General features: G+C 37.3%; 1 protein-coding gene across 6 annotated transcripts in view; it reads left to right on the top strand.

Moving 5' to 3' along the window:
- Mctp (multiple C2 domain and transmembrane region protein) overlaps nucleotides 1-14,144 on the top strand; it is a 30,761-nt gene that overhangs the window by 6,561 nt on the left and 10,056 nt on the right. For 3 of the 6 annotated variants that reach the window (XM_018030420.2, XM_018030421.2, XM_026816560.1), the window contains exons 2-6: nucleotides 1,475-1,772; nucleotides 5,339-5,707; nucleotides 5,951-6,229; nucleotides 7,002-7,144; nucleotides 7,643-7,834. In XM_018030420.2, coding sequence (XP_017885909.1) covers nucleotides 1,715-1,772; nucleotides 5,339-5,707; nucleotides 5,951-6,229; nucleotides 7,002-7,144; nucleotides 7,643-7,834 — 1,041 coding nt within the window. In that variant the 5' untranslated portion in view covers nucleotides 1,475-1,714. Of the gene's footprint in view, nucleotides 1-1,474; nucleotides 1,773-5,338; nucleotides 5,708-5,950; nucleotides 6,230-7,001; nucleotides 7,145-7,642; nucleotides 7,835-8,397; nucleotides 10,408-11,489; nucleotides 13,655-14,144 lie in introns of those variants that run through there. The other 3 variants (XM_018030417.2, XM_026816558.1, XM_026816559.1) reach the window with 3 other exon arrangements.

Raw genomic sequence — 14,144 nt, 5'->3', positions numbered from 1 at the left:
TGTATAGCCAATACATCCTTAATAGACAATTGGTAAGAATGAAATTAAGATGTGTATTCTTATTTATCTAAGGGAGTGGGAATAAATGTAAAAGGAAATCGCTGGGGCAACGTCGGTGCATTTTGTTTCGCGACGGAAGAATCGTGCGTGTTAACACGCGGAAATTTACCCCGGAGTCACATGTTCATTGAATTTAACCTTGGTTATGGTGTCGCTCCAGGGTCGAAGGGTATTTAGGTCACCGGCACATTTACTGATGAGTTCTGTCGTCAAGTTAAAGGCCGTTCGTTTTAATCAACGATTGAATCAACGTTTTATTGATTTTTAAAGAAGGAAATGTACGCATCGTAATCAGACTGATTAGACTTAAAGAGAGGATTTTTTTACCCTTTACAGATTATAATGTCTACTTCGAATTTCTTGCATTCTAACTATTATGTCGAGATCTCTTGTTGTCCCGCAGTCAGTTCCTTTTTGCTTCAGAACTCGAAAGAAAGAGTTGTAATGCAAAAACGGTCGATGAGTAGCCCGATAAATCGTCTCGTTATCTCACCATCTCGCTAACTAAGGCGAATTAAACTGGAGTGTCCTTTAGCCAGTCTAGAAATTAACCGAGTTAAAAACGGAATCGAGTAGATTGCCGATGACGGGCGTTCTATAATCGTCCCGAGTTCGAGCTTGACCGCGGTCCCGGATGTTTACCAAGTGCCGTTATTTATTCCTTTGTGTTTCACAAATTCCCTCGAACCACGAGAGTTTCCTCGATTCCCTTAAGAGCCCTTCACCCTGACAGAATTCCCCAACAGAATCCTGAGATTAACTGGGGTTTAAATCCTCGGCAATATTTTCTTGTATCACGAAAAGGCGCACCATTTTCTTTTATTTCTCTCGCATCAATTTTCATGAAACATACTTACAACACAGACACGTTACAATCTTATGGGTACACGTAATCGTAGAGAATTGTGTTTGCAATTTTGTTGTTAGGTATAAATTCAGTATATTCGTTAGCCACGATCAATATTTTCCTGACACCATTAGAAAGATGGAGTGAAGTACGTTCGCGGAAACGTTAAACTTCGTTTCATTAGATAAAGTGGATCAATAAAAGTTACGTTAATATATTTCTTTTGATCTTGTTTCATTTAATCTGAAAGTTTTATCCTCCGATCTTTCGTATACTCGTATTAATGTTCTTGAAATTATGTGATAAAGATTTTATAAGAATTATAAGTTTATCAAAAATTTAAGTTCACTTAATTAGAATCGTATCTAAAGTATCTAATATAATATTGAGGTAAGGTATAAAATGTTTCGTCCTTCGATACTTTCAGGCATCCAATTAACAATTAGTAACTTTTATCGATCTATCTTCAAAAACAGAGAAATTGAAACGTGGAAATGTAGCATAGGTGTACCCAAATATTTCGCATGAATAGAGTGGTTTCACGAATGTTTCATCTATCACGGACAGCCGATCGCTTAAAAAACCATGGAGCTGCAGGCGTGGAAGCATTGAGGAATAATCGAAGCCGGGGGAGAGAAAGTTGTGACATGAGCCCGGTGGCTGATGCTACTACTTAGGTTCGTTTTACCACCGAGGAAATCATGCTGTCGGCATGCGGCGGCGGACTGGCGCACTTCAAGAAGAGATTAAAGAGGGCCCGCGAGCTGGAGATACGAAAAACCGCGTGCCGCGTTATCGGGGGATAAGATGAGCAAGAGCGTCGAGCTACTCGCTGGGTCGGAGGACGGTGAACAGATACGAGTGGGTGAGTGCATCAAATCTCTCACCCTTCCCCTGTTCAATTCATTGAAATTCAGAAATCGTATTTTAATGTCATCGTGATTTGTTCAACGTAAATCGATATATTGCACATTTATGCACCGTTAAAATTGATGAGCTGTGATAGTACACTGATTTAAACATTAAATTTTAAATACAATTTTTCTTCCCAACATAAATTAATGTAATGTCACAAATTATTAATTGTATTGATATAGATATTAGAAAACAATTTATGAATCGTACTTCGAAATGAAATTGTTCATCGATCATTCATTTTACATTTATGCGTGTAAAAAGTTGTGAAATGCATGAAACGTGAAATTCATTCATTCATAATTGTACATCATGAAATTGGTATACAACGTATCATGAGGTTCGGTGTTAATTGAAAAATTAATAGAGCTTCCTCAATAATTAATTACCCTGGCCCTGGTGATGGACACCCTCAACCTTGACTTTTTCGTTTAGTCTCCCTTCCCTTCGCTTCTTGTTATCGAGCAAAATCTGGATTCAAGTGGCGTCGAGCAACGAGATTGAACGAGGCTGTTGATTGCTGTTAAATCTGCCTTCATGTTATTACGTAAACCCACGTTAAATCTCGTTTCGCCACGAACCCCATCGACGAGTTAACCCGTTGATTCATTATTTTATTGGTCACGGTTCTGCATGCCGATCTGATTCTGGATCCATTAGTATATCATGGGATTATCATGCGATGACTGTACTTGGTATGATAAATTCTGTGCGAGTGTAAATTTAAATTCTGTTACCAAAAAATTGATTTTTATCAGAACTGAATGAATAAGTTGCTCTACACTCGTTTTATATTAATATCATCTTCTGTCTTTTGATATCAAAGTTTTTACAATCAGCTATTTTATGAATCGGTTATCCTAAAATGTATCTTGCTTGAAATTGAAGATTATATCTCTTTATAGGTTTTTATATCATTATCTTCAATATCCGTGATCAATTTACAAAAATCATTTTCAATTAACTGTATCGATTAGATTTAGGCTGACCATCTCTCAACCTAACGCGATCGCGTGTCACATTCGTTTCCCCTGCGGATCGACATATTAAGGTCGTTTCCGGCAAACCTGGACCGGAATTTAATAACGCTAAACGCACTAGGTTCAATCTCTCTCTCGAATCTCGTTCCATGACCACCTGATCCAATTTTGAAAGACTGAATTATTATTCAACAGGCTGGTAAGCATTATTCAAATGCATTCTTCTAAAATTGATGTAAAAAATCGGGAATTGCTGCATTTTTTAAATTATCTTAAATTTTATTAATTATGAACAAATGAAATCTTGAATATGTAATGAATCCTCGATCTCTATATAAAAAATGCATTGAAATTTCTATGTATATAAATTGTTTCATAGATTCATTAAAATAGAAAATTATTCATAACACCCTCCACAAAATTCTGTTTATAATCAATAATTTTTCTGAACAGTTTCGCCGAATGTTACTTTCTCTTCCATAAAGTGTTAGCAGAAATGGTTCATGGACCCCCAGAGAAATGGGTGTAATGTGTTTCTCTTGTATTCTTGCCCGACGTTGAACCTATTTCCCTACAAAGAGGCCCCGGTTGTACATCGATTGCCTTTTAACCGAAGTATCGAGTGTCTCTAATTCCCTATGCTATTTCCAATTTACCCCAAGCTTTGTACCGTTTTTTCTAGCTCGGCTGAATGGTGTCCCGTCCGTTTATGCATTGCGCTATTATTTTTAAAACGCGATAAGGGGTATCTCATAAATGCGACATTCGCTTGGCGCTACTAGCTTTTAGATTCTCTTTTCAATAATTTCTTTATTAATTAATTCATAGTAAAAGATTTTTGTTTAAATTGCAGAACAAGTAATTTTATAAAAATTGTGTGCTTGTATTGTATCGATCTTTTTTGCATAAAGTATTAGCTTTAAAAAGGCAAACTAAGTGTAATAAGTTCTCTGTGTAATAAGTACATCTGATCCAGACCATTATCAGCTCCGCGTTGAGTAATCCCGGATGGAACTTGGATTGGAACGTCTCCTTCGGGGTGCAATTAGCCGTGCTTAATAAGTTGGTTGCACGATCGCCAGCTTTGTACAGACAGGCTAGCAAATATGATAGGATTAACCCTTTCATTAATAACCCTTTCTAAAGGACCTACCTATTGACTCGTATTTCTTAATTAACATACATATTGACGGGTTCCACTGTATTATTAATACCTATTCCCTAATAATTAATGACTGTTTGATTAATCAAGTAAATAATGAAACAGTTCAATCTATAATCTATAAGCAAATATTGAATGTAGGAACAATGTATACAGTATACAGTAATACAGACTGTAATTAGGTATTAATGGGTGTGTTGGTGAATTAGGTGACTAGTTAGGATAGTATCTATCCTGATTGGTAAAGTAAATTAAAACTTGCATTTGCATAACGATTTCTCGATGCATACGTATTTGCTTAATAGGTTGACAAGTTGCTCTAGATACGTGGGTGGCAGCTTCATCAAACGTCCCACTTTTACACTTTTTGTTGTCGGAAATGGTCGCGGATTATTTGAAATCGATATGTAGTTTTATGTTGAAGAAATTCTTTAAAACTTAGGGAAACGAAATGATGTTATACTGTAATTTGTTTTTTAATGGTTATCAAAACACGTTGTATATTAATTCGTATGATGAATTCATTCTTATATTTTGACAAATTAAAATGTATGTCTGTCAGGTTTTATAATAAAACCAATGATCAGTGGACAATCAGGATAATTTTAAATTATGTTTCTTACACTCTATAAGCGAGAATGTTAAAAAATGAAATAAGAATGTTGAAAAGTAAGATTTGTGCGAAGGTGTACATGTATAATGAAGTGTGTAATGAGGATAAAGTACGAGTAAATAATTTTGTAAAGGGATGAAGCACGGGACAAAAGACGGATTGGTTGTTTTTCCTGCACTGCAGCCCGACTACCCTCTCACTGTTAGTAATTACGCGCCTTTGTGGACGGGATTGTAACGACCTCATTGGAGGAATTAAAGGCTCGGGTAGCTTTCTCGTGCACTTGGAAATCGATCGAAACTTAACGATATTCTGCTCAGCTTTCAAGCTTTTTCCATCGGCCGTTTGAATATTTCAGTATTTCCAAATCCGCAGAATCTATATTTATTTTGAGTAACTGAAATGTAGTAAATGAGTCAACAAATGGTTTAAATATCTCGAATGTGATTCTATTATTTACGGTTCACTTGCCGGATTTAGAAGTATTGTAGCGATGTCTGGTTTTAAGGTACGTCAAAAATACACTGTAAATATCCAATTCATGATTCATTATACGAATAGCTTTAGTTTTTAAATGAATCATCAATAGTTCAATATTAGAAATATGTTCATTAATTTTATTTTATGATACCAAAAATAGAAACATCTTTATCAATTTATGATAAAAAATTAATTGAAAATAGTATGTAACTAGAATATCTCCAATAATCCACTTAAAAATTGAGAGTGTCCTTGGCCGATTTGATCGGTCAATATTGCAGACAATAGCGTGGAGGAGAGGTCCAGACTGAACCTGAACGGGAGCCGTCAGCTCTCGAAAAGCGCCACGGAGCTCCGGAACAACGAGAACAGCAGTTCGCCGTCACGACGCGGTGAACAAGCCTCACCGAGTGTCGTCCACCATCATCGGCGACACGGCACGTCGGTGGCCCAGCGCACGCACACTTTCTTCGCCACCTTGAAGAGCCGCTGGGCACGCAATCGAAGCAAGGAACGGAAGAAATCCAAGGATGCCGGCATCGTCCTCGCGCAGAACGTCGAGTCCGACTATGCGGCCGACTACTCCTCCGAGCACAGTAAAAGTTCCTCGGCCACCCAAAGCCCGGCCAGACATTATCTTAATCATCCAGGTGACTTTTTTTAATGACACCTTATCAATAATAGAATTTATTATAAAATCCGTTCGAAAATTAAGGAAATTTCATCCTGTCAGTAAAATTATGACAAGAAGTAGTAAATAATTGACAGATTTTATCATATCGATCAAATTATATGATTTCGTGATAAGAATTTTTATTTCAGACAAGAAATTGACTTCACTCATCGACTTTCCGACTTCTAAAAAATATTGCTCTATATTTTTAATTAATCAGAATCGCCGTTGGTGCGTGGGGGAAGGCAGAACGTCGTGACGAGGCCGGAGGATAGTCCGGGAAAGAGTAGCGAGGGCCACTCGAAGGGATCCTTAAGTTTCCAGCCATCGAGAGATTCGAACGAGGAAGCTCGGGGATCGACGATCAGCCAGGACGATACCGCGTTCCTGCATGAGGAAGCGTCACGTAGAAGGGAATTGCTGTTGAGACAGCATGCCTTCTTCCAGCTTCGATTGCACATCAGGAGAGGAGCGAATCTGGTCGCTATGGACAGATGCGGTGAGCGATAGAACTTTTCACTCTTTTTTATCTCTGTTCCATTTTATCACGCGGAAACGCCTTTGTTGGCCGTGAAAAGAGGGCCGGGCCAAATTAGCTTAAATTGGGTCCTTTGATCCGTACAAGTGGATTTGATTTGAAAGCTTTTTCAAAACTAATGGTATTCAAATCTTGTGGTATTGTTATTGAAATGACGATTTCAATTATTCTTACATTTCTTTGCGTTGTTTCAAATGCTCCTGTTTATTTTTATGTGTTTTTACATGTTGCACAGTTCTATATAAGAGAATAAGTAAACAGTACGACAGAGCTTGCATTATTGTTTCTCGTCTACCTTTTCTGTCCCAATTCCGTCGTATATTTCTCCAGCGAAAATACTGCTATCTCGATGTTATTTATCGAAGTAAAAAATATTGCTGTTCCAATATCTGTAGGAAATTGTTGGAGTATTTTCACAGAAAATTGATAATAATTGCTTATTTGTTTACGAATATTTTACTTAATAGATTTTACTGAATCCTTGCATGTACCAAATTGCAAATCATTATTTTTAAATCAGTGAATACTGAGTCATTTTGAATAACAGTTATTGATTTATCCCGTACGTTGTACTCATTTTGCTATTACCATACATAATAGCAAACTGGAGAAACATGAGTTGTCCCAGTTTCACGTGTTCGGTCTCCTCATTCACGAAAACATTGCAATTGAGCGAATAACGCCTGCGAGATGGAATTTACGAAGGCGATGGGATCGATTTTGCGTGTTCCAGGCGCCAGCGATCCTTACGTGAAAGTGAAATCTGCGGGTCGGTTGTTGCACAAGTCGCGGACCGTTCACCGCGACCTAAATCCAGTTTGGGACGAGAGCGTTACCCTGCCTATAGAAGATCCCTTTCAACCTCTTACCTTCAAGGTAAGACATTGCAATCATTTCCTCCCCTATGGCAGTGGCCGCCATTATGGTACAGAACGAAATCGATCTTAACTCAATTAATTGAAGAATTCACAATTTGAGAGAAATCAATTAATTTCCCTAATCAGTTTTAGTGTTGACTGATTTCTTAAACATTCTTTTTGACACTCCAATAGACTTTTTAAAGTGCTCATAATTCCTCCTTATTTAAACTAACGTAATTACATATGGTAGATCAAAATATGTTTCATACAAAATAAAATCGATGAGAATTATGTTAAATTAATTATCTTTATTCACCTGAATAAAGATCGAACCAATTGAAAAATTCATTAGAGAAAGAACAGGAAATATTTGATCATCAATCAACATAATTATTAAAATTTAAGATGTGTTGGTATGCAAAAAGAATCGCACAGTGTCGAGATGGTCGTTAGGATTTTTATCAGACTGTTGCTCTTTCTTTCGACTAGCAAAAGACCTTGGTCGTTTCGACAGGTCTTCGACTACGACTGGGGCCTGCAGGATGATTTTATGGGCGCCGCGCAGTTGGACCTCACACAGCTGGACCTGGGTCAACCGCAGGATATTGCATTGGAGCTGAAGGACCATAATAGGCCCAAGCAACACCTGGGAGAGATTTACCTGACCGCTACTTTATGGCCCAGGAATCAACAGGAGAAAGAACAGGTATTTACTTAGGACAAATCCATTGTTAAGAATATAATTTGAAAAATAAATAGACAGATTTTCAATTGATTTACAAGTGAAAGAAGAATTTTGTTTTCCTAATATCTGTATAGTCTAATTTTCTCACTGTTATGAAAAGCGATTCGGGGCACGTTTGCGACAATGCATATATGTATGTATACAGAACGTCAATTTACATGCTTTTGTCGCACCTCCATTCATTCATGTGCAGTAATTTAAAATTCCGTTCGCGACTCGTGCCAGAAAGATAACGGCCATCCGAAATGATGCAACAACCCCTATCGCCTACCGGCATAACATGTAAATTTTCCGATATCACAAACAGCAACTTCGCTTGTCGCGAGACCTTTCGTCCTAATTAGAAGACTCCATTCGACGCACAACATTCCTTCGCTTTGAAAGTTCATTAAAAAGAAACGTAACTTGCGCAACTGGTTTTAAAATTAATAGAATGGGTCCAGCATGAACACAGAGAATTGGTCAGACAACGTTGGCCCTAGTTTCGCTACTTTTGTGGCTTTCACGCGTGCCTGAGACAGTTTCTCGTGGGCAACTTTAAACGGCGGGTAACAAACAATTGGAAGCTCTCTAGCAGACCGGGCGCCACCCACGCAGTGGAATATCGAAAAACGATAAGTTCCTCGACGGTGAACTTTGACAGTCTACGATTAGAACCTAGCCAGTATTACAGTCGAAAGTTTCAAAGTGTGGACAGACAGCTATCAACAAATAACTATAGTCGAGTGTTACACAGAATTCTATAGAATAGGTTTTAAATTATAGATGCCCGCTTTAGGATACAGGCGTCTCTGATAAGATTTGATATCAAGACAATCAATTGAAGACAATGACAGATAATAATCATTCTCGATAATACGATAATTTTTTACTAAGTAGAAGTGATGTTACTTAATTATTAAGTAACTCACGTTTCTAGAGTATAATTAAGTTCAGTTTAATTTACGATGACCACGTCAGATCTAATGAAAAAAAGTCATACTACATATGTATAAAGATTGTGAGATTCATCGTTGGATAAAAAATTGAAAGTTCAGTTTAATTCAGAATGACCATGTTAGGCTTAATGAAAAAAAAAGTTATAATACATATGCATAAAGATTGTGAGATTCATCGTTGGACAAAAAAATTGAAAAATCAGTCTGACGTCGATAGTTCGAAGTATAAATACAGCTTCTCAGGATATGACATAACCGAATGCAAATTGCTGGCTTGCGATTGTGCTATGATCCAGCAAACATGTGTAGGATGTAAAGTACATACATAAATGAGTACATAATGTTCGTGATTGTACATAGTTGCACGTCAGGGGTTTCTGTATGTCAGGTGAACGTCATAATCAATATTTCTACGAAAAAGCCGTAACGAGCCGCTCCCACGTTATGACGAATAGGAGAAGACACCAGCCGATTTTGTAATTTGACTTTGACCCAAATTTCGAAAGAAATCCAACAGCAAATTCTCATTAAGTATTGTGAAAATGAACACGTTCGTTGTAAATTAGTTCTTTTTTAGGAAGTTTTCCTTGCAATTACGTAACAGTTTTGTTATATTGCCACAATAGGAGCATTAATCAAACTGAACTAAGTTAAAAGTTTTACTGTTCATTTTTAAAACACTTGAAATTCTCCCAGAAACTTTGTTTTATTATCTACTTAACTGATTGCATAAAGTTTTGTTTTACTTTTATTTTATTTAAATAATATTTAATGATCATTTTTTTTTAGTAATGAGAACATAATAGCATATCGGTTTGAAGGTAAAATTGATATGGCAGGCGTTAATGGATCCGTGGATGAAATTAGAATTTAAGTCGTCACACGTGCTATTCATTGTCACGATTCTGTATAAAACAACGTTCACAGTTTTTCACGTTTGAAGATACTGTTGAATTAAAAAGATTCGCTTTATGTAACAATATCAATCGACTTTAAAGAGAACTTAATTGAACAGTAATTAACAAGTAGAAACAAGGTATTAATCACTGTGCAATAGTTAAATATCATGCCTATAGTTTAAGCTTACAGGAAATTGGATGAGTTTCGAGGTCGTTTTGGAAATTTACGTTCATGGTCAAGATTGATAAATTTCGTGTTTGAAATAATCTTAAAAAATGATCAACATTCTTATGTAACTGAAAGTTTTGAAAAAATAGCTTTTATACAAATAAAGCTGAAAGCACATTTTTATCATTACACAATAAAATTCTTATTAAAGAATTGGGAAAATAATGGGAGATTAAAATCGGTGGGTTACGCCAATGCGAGCAGCACATTAAACTTATGTTCGCGATATCGCGATGTTTACTTCCTCATGAGTTTGGAGAGGGAGAGACAGGCTCGGCTGTCGAGTTAAATCCTATCGTTAGCCAGTAACGCACCGACACTTGTGTAAGCACGGTGCTCGCGGTCTTATCTCACCGTCAAAAGTCATTACACCTGCAACCACTCTAAACATTTAGTATTTTTACTTAAAAAAACCTAGCAAATACTAAATAGTTTCCAAATAGATATTTCGTGTCCGCAATAATAATAGTAAGTTTAGTAAAAGTACATAATAATATTGTAAATTTTCAGGAATTAATCTTTGGTAAAGAGTAACGTGTTAACAAATTCAAATTGTAATTGATAGTGAATAAATGTTTAAATATTTCCCATCTGAGTGACTTGTTTTTCTAAAAGAATTTAATTGGATTTATACATAGATTAAGAATTAAGTTTGATAAGTTTGATTAATAATTTCGAGGAGGAAAAGATCAGCAGAAGTGATTGTGTCGGAGAGAACGAAGCCAAAAATCATCGATTATTGAACGCGCGGGCCAGAGGAACGATCCATCTCTAAAAATAACGCCTCTTACGGTCGCGTAACTCCTTTTATCTTCGCGGCACATTGTCATCGTTTTCTTTTCACACCCTTTCTTTAACTGTGGTATGAAGATGTATCAACAATAAGTGAAACGCGCCAGAATAGAGCCTTGCCTCGCTGAGAGGAAGAGGAAGCGGTTTCGGTGGCATTTAAATAGCAAAATGGGGCAGGGTCTGGGCTTGTGATCGAGATACGACGTAGAGATCGCAACTTCGAGCCGCACGTATGCGCACACTACACGTGACCGTCTCTTGATGATTCACAATGACGCTAACCGCTAAGTGCTCCGGTAATTCGCGTTCCGTTTCGTCTATTCGTATTAGAAGACTCGAATTACATTAGAAATCGTAACATCAGAACCGGATCTACTTTGTTTTGACACAGCACATGCATTTAATCATGCATTTTTGTCATAAATTTAATCGTTCCAATAAATGTTCCATACATGAGAGGCAATTTTTTTGTTATAACGATTCTGAAGAAATTGACTCATGCCATCATTATCCATAGATGTTATCTGTAATTAAATCAGAAGTATTGTATCTGAATAAATAAAAAACATGACTTGTTGTTTTCTTGAACGTGTTCTCGTAATCATTCAATTTGCTGTTCTCCGTTTACAAAATTCATATGCAATCCACGTAGAAAAATTCGTTTCTTTCCTACAGAACATACAAATAATTTACGTACTAGCTTATATAAAAATTTGTATATAAATTCATATAAAAATTCATGCAGGAATCTATATGAAAATTCATATACTTATTCATCGACATTATTCATAAAATTACATGAATTATAGTAGAGATAATGCAAAACATTGTTAGTGATATGTTTATCGATTTCAAGGTAACTTCGATCTGAACGTTGGTCCGAAATAAATTGTTAATGAACGTGGTCACGCGATCTCCAAAGGACGAGGCGCTCGCACTCTCGGCAAGAATCGATTTCGTCCAGATAGAATTGCGATTCAGACACACTCTGTTGTTACCCGCCTTTCTTACAGGTGTTGATAGCGTTGGTTTTGTCGCGATGTATCAGACAGTTTAAAAGATAGAGTTCCTACAACTTTTGCGATCGGTTTTCTACTTGAAAGCTTCGATTAATTATCAATCAGTAATTGAGAATTATTAAACGTGCAGTGCATTGTGTGATTCAAATTATCTGAATTTTCTTTTTAAGAATTCTTGTGTGAACGTGTTGTAAAAGGAAATAACGACCAAAGTTGTAATATCATTGAGACTGAAACGAAGATGAATGGCGTCCAAGGAACAGCAAAGAAGACTCGTTAGCATTATTAACGTGTGGACATGGTTGCCAATCATCAAAATTAAATTGCAAGTTAACTTGAACAGTGGAAGAGTATTTTCAATAGCAGTATTCATAAAAGATCTCAACCTTGACCAAAGAATTATTTATTCAAATGACCAACCGTGAGTTTCCTTCACTTCCACTCAAATTCCACTTATAAAAAAGAAGGATTATCTCAAGGGAAACTCGTTTTTAAGTAAAATAGGATGGAAAAAGAACTCGAGACTGAAACAAGTCTCGAACAAGCATAATATAACTCGAAAACAGAAAAAGTTAAGCTCGACAAGAAACAAGAAGAGCTGACAAGAAATACTTTAAGATAGAAGCGATGAGAAAGAAACTTTCTCTGTTACTTATCAGTTTTTTCAACAATCCAGGGAACCAAACGATAAAAATGATACCAACCAGCAGCAAAAGTAACTTGTATAACAGCTTCCAGCCACAATAAAGGTTCAGAAGGGAAGGCAGCCTTCAGAATTTGGAACGATGGACCAGGAACCGATAAATCGTACCGGAAGTGGGTTTTGGAAACGGGACAAGGTGGGCGACTCGTCCGAAAACTCTTTCACAAAACTGTCGAAGTTATCCAACAAAACAACCTCGAGCGAGGAGTGCAACGAGAACAAATGGAAAAAATTCTGGGATCATCATCGCGACAGATTTTCTCACAAAGAGGATTCCCCAAAGAACCGGTCATTCGACGGTGAGGTGGACGCGATTTTCAAAAGAGCGATCCGAAACAAGCGCCTCGATCGGTTAGACAACAAATACTCCCGCTCTGAGGAGAGTCCAGAGAAAGACATTGACAAAAATGATGAAAAGCAAAATATTGAGGCACCACCTAGAAAGAAGTCAAGTGCTACTCGCTTGAGAGAACTGAGAGAACTTCCTGCACCTGGCGACGAAGGAACTTTCAGAAAAAAGGATCAGGAAAACAATGAGGAGATCCAAGAAGAATGTGCCTCGGACGTTTCGATATGTTTGGATGCATCAGAGAGCAGATTTTCTACACAGACGAACGACGAGATGGCCACGTGTTCTGCGAGACGGTGGAGCTCGTTGGAGAATCTGCGGGATAAGATGAAGAAATCGGAGGAATGTTCCTCTGTGAGAGGAATAGAAGGCTTGTCTATCGACAGGCCGGTCAAAAGTAAAGAGAAAAAGACGATCGGATCTCTGAAGTCTTCGCTAGGAAGGAAAATTGGTTCTGTGGAGAGGATATTGGAAGATCGGATGGAGAAGATATGGGAGGAGAACGTAGAAAAGCATCCGTGGTTGGTACCCATAGAATGTTGGATCGCTGACCGATGCAAACCTTCAGGAACGTATTCCATCGTTCAAAGAAGGCGGAGTAGCTTGGACGAGGGAAAAAAAGAGAATTTCGATTTTAAATTCACCACTCCGGAAGAAGCGGGCAACGAGGGGAAGATAGAGTGCGGGTTCGAGTACTCGAAGAGGCCTGAGAACGAGAATTGCAAGTTGAAGAGGTCTGAGAACTCCAAGCTGGAGGTTGACAGTGTCTTGGAGGTGAAGGACGCGAAGCATTACGACCTGTTTGATAAGCTGAGGGACAATGTTAAGGAGAAAATGGAGGACATTCATAGGGTAGATTTCACCATTTTATCATTTTCCCAATATCTCTTTAAAAGATACAGATCTTAAAAAGTAGTAAAATGTGTTGCGTTATATCAGATAAAATTCTGTATCTATTACGAGGTGGTTTTATCTCGAACGAGAAGTCATGTAATTTTTGTTCAAAAAGGAGAGTACATATTGGTCTTCTAGGAAATTGAGTTCTAACATTGAGTTAAATACATAGAAGATTGAATCTAGTCTCGTAACTAGATAACTTTCAATGACACAGGTCGATGTTCAACGAAAATAGAAAGAAACACAAAAGTTTGACACAAAACTTTCAATCTTGCCCTACATCTCTTTTTCGATGCATGCTGAATCCTGTTTGGTTGGAACAGTTCGACCTGCATTCTTTATATCTCATTTTCACTGCAGGCTGTAATCAAACATATCTTCTCAAGATAAAAATAGGGTAGATTAGCACGTAAGATAATTGCGTATGATAGTCCTAATCCTTTGA

Source organism: Ceratina calcarata, unplaced genomic scaffold, assembly GCF_001652005.2.
Source record: "Ceratina calcarata isolate Rehan_Ccalc_2016 unplaced genomic scaffold, ASM165200v1 scaffold525.2, whole genome shotgun sequence".
Lineage (NCBI taxonomy): Eukaryota > Metazoa > Arthropoda > Insecta > Hymenoptera > Apidae > Ceratina > Ceratina calcarata.
This window is presented reverse-complemented; position numbering and strand designations above follow the sequence as displayed.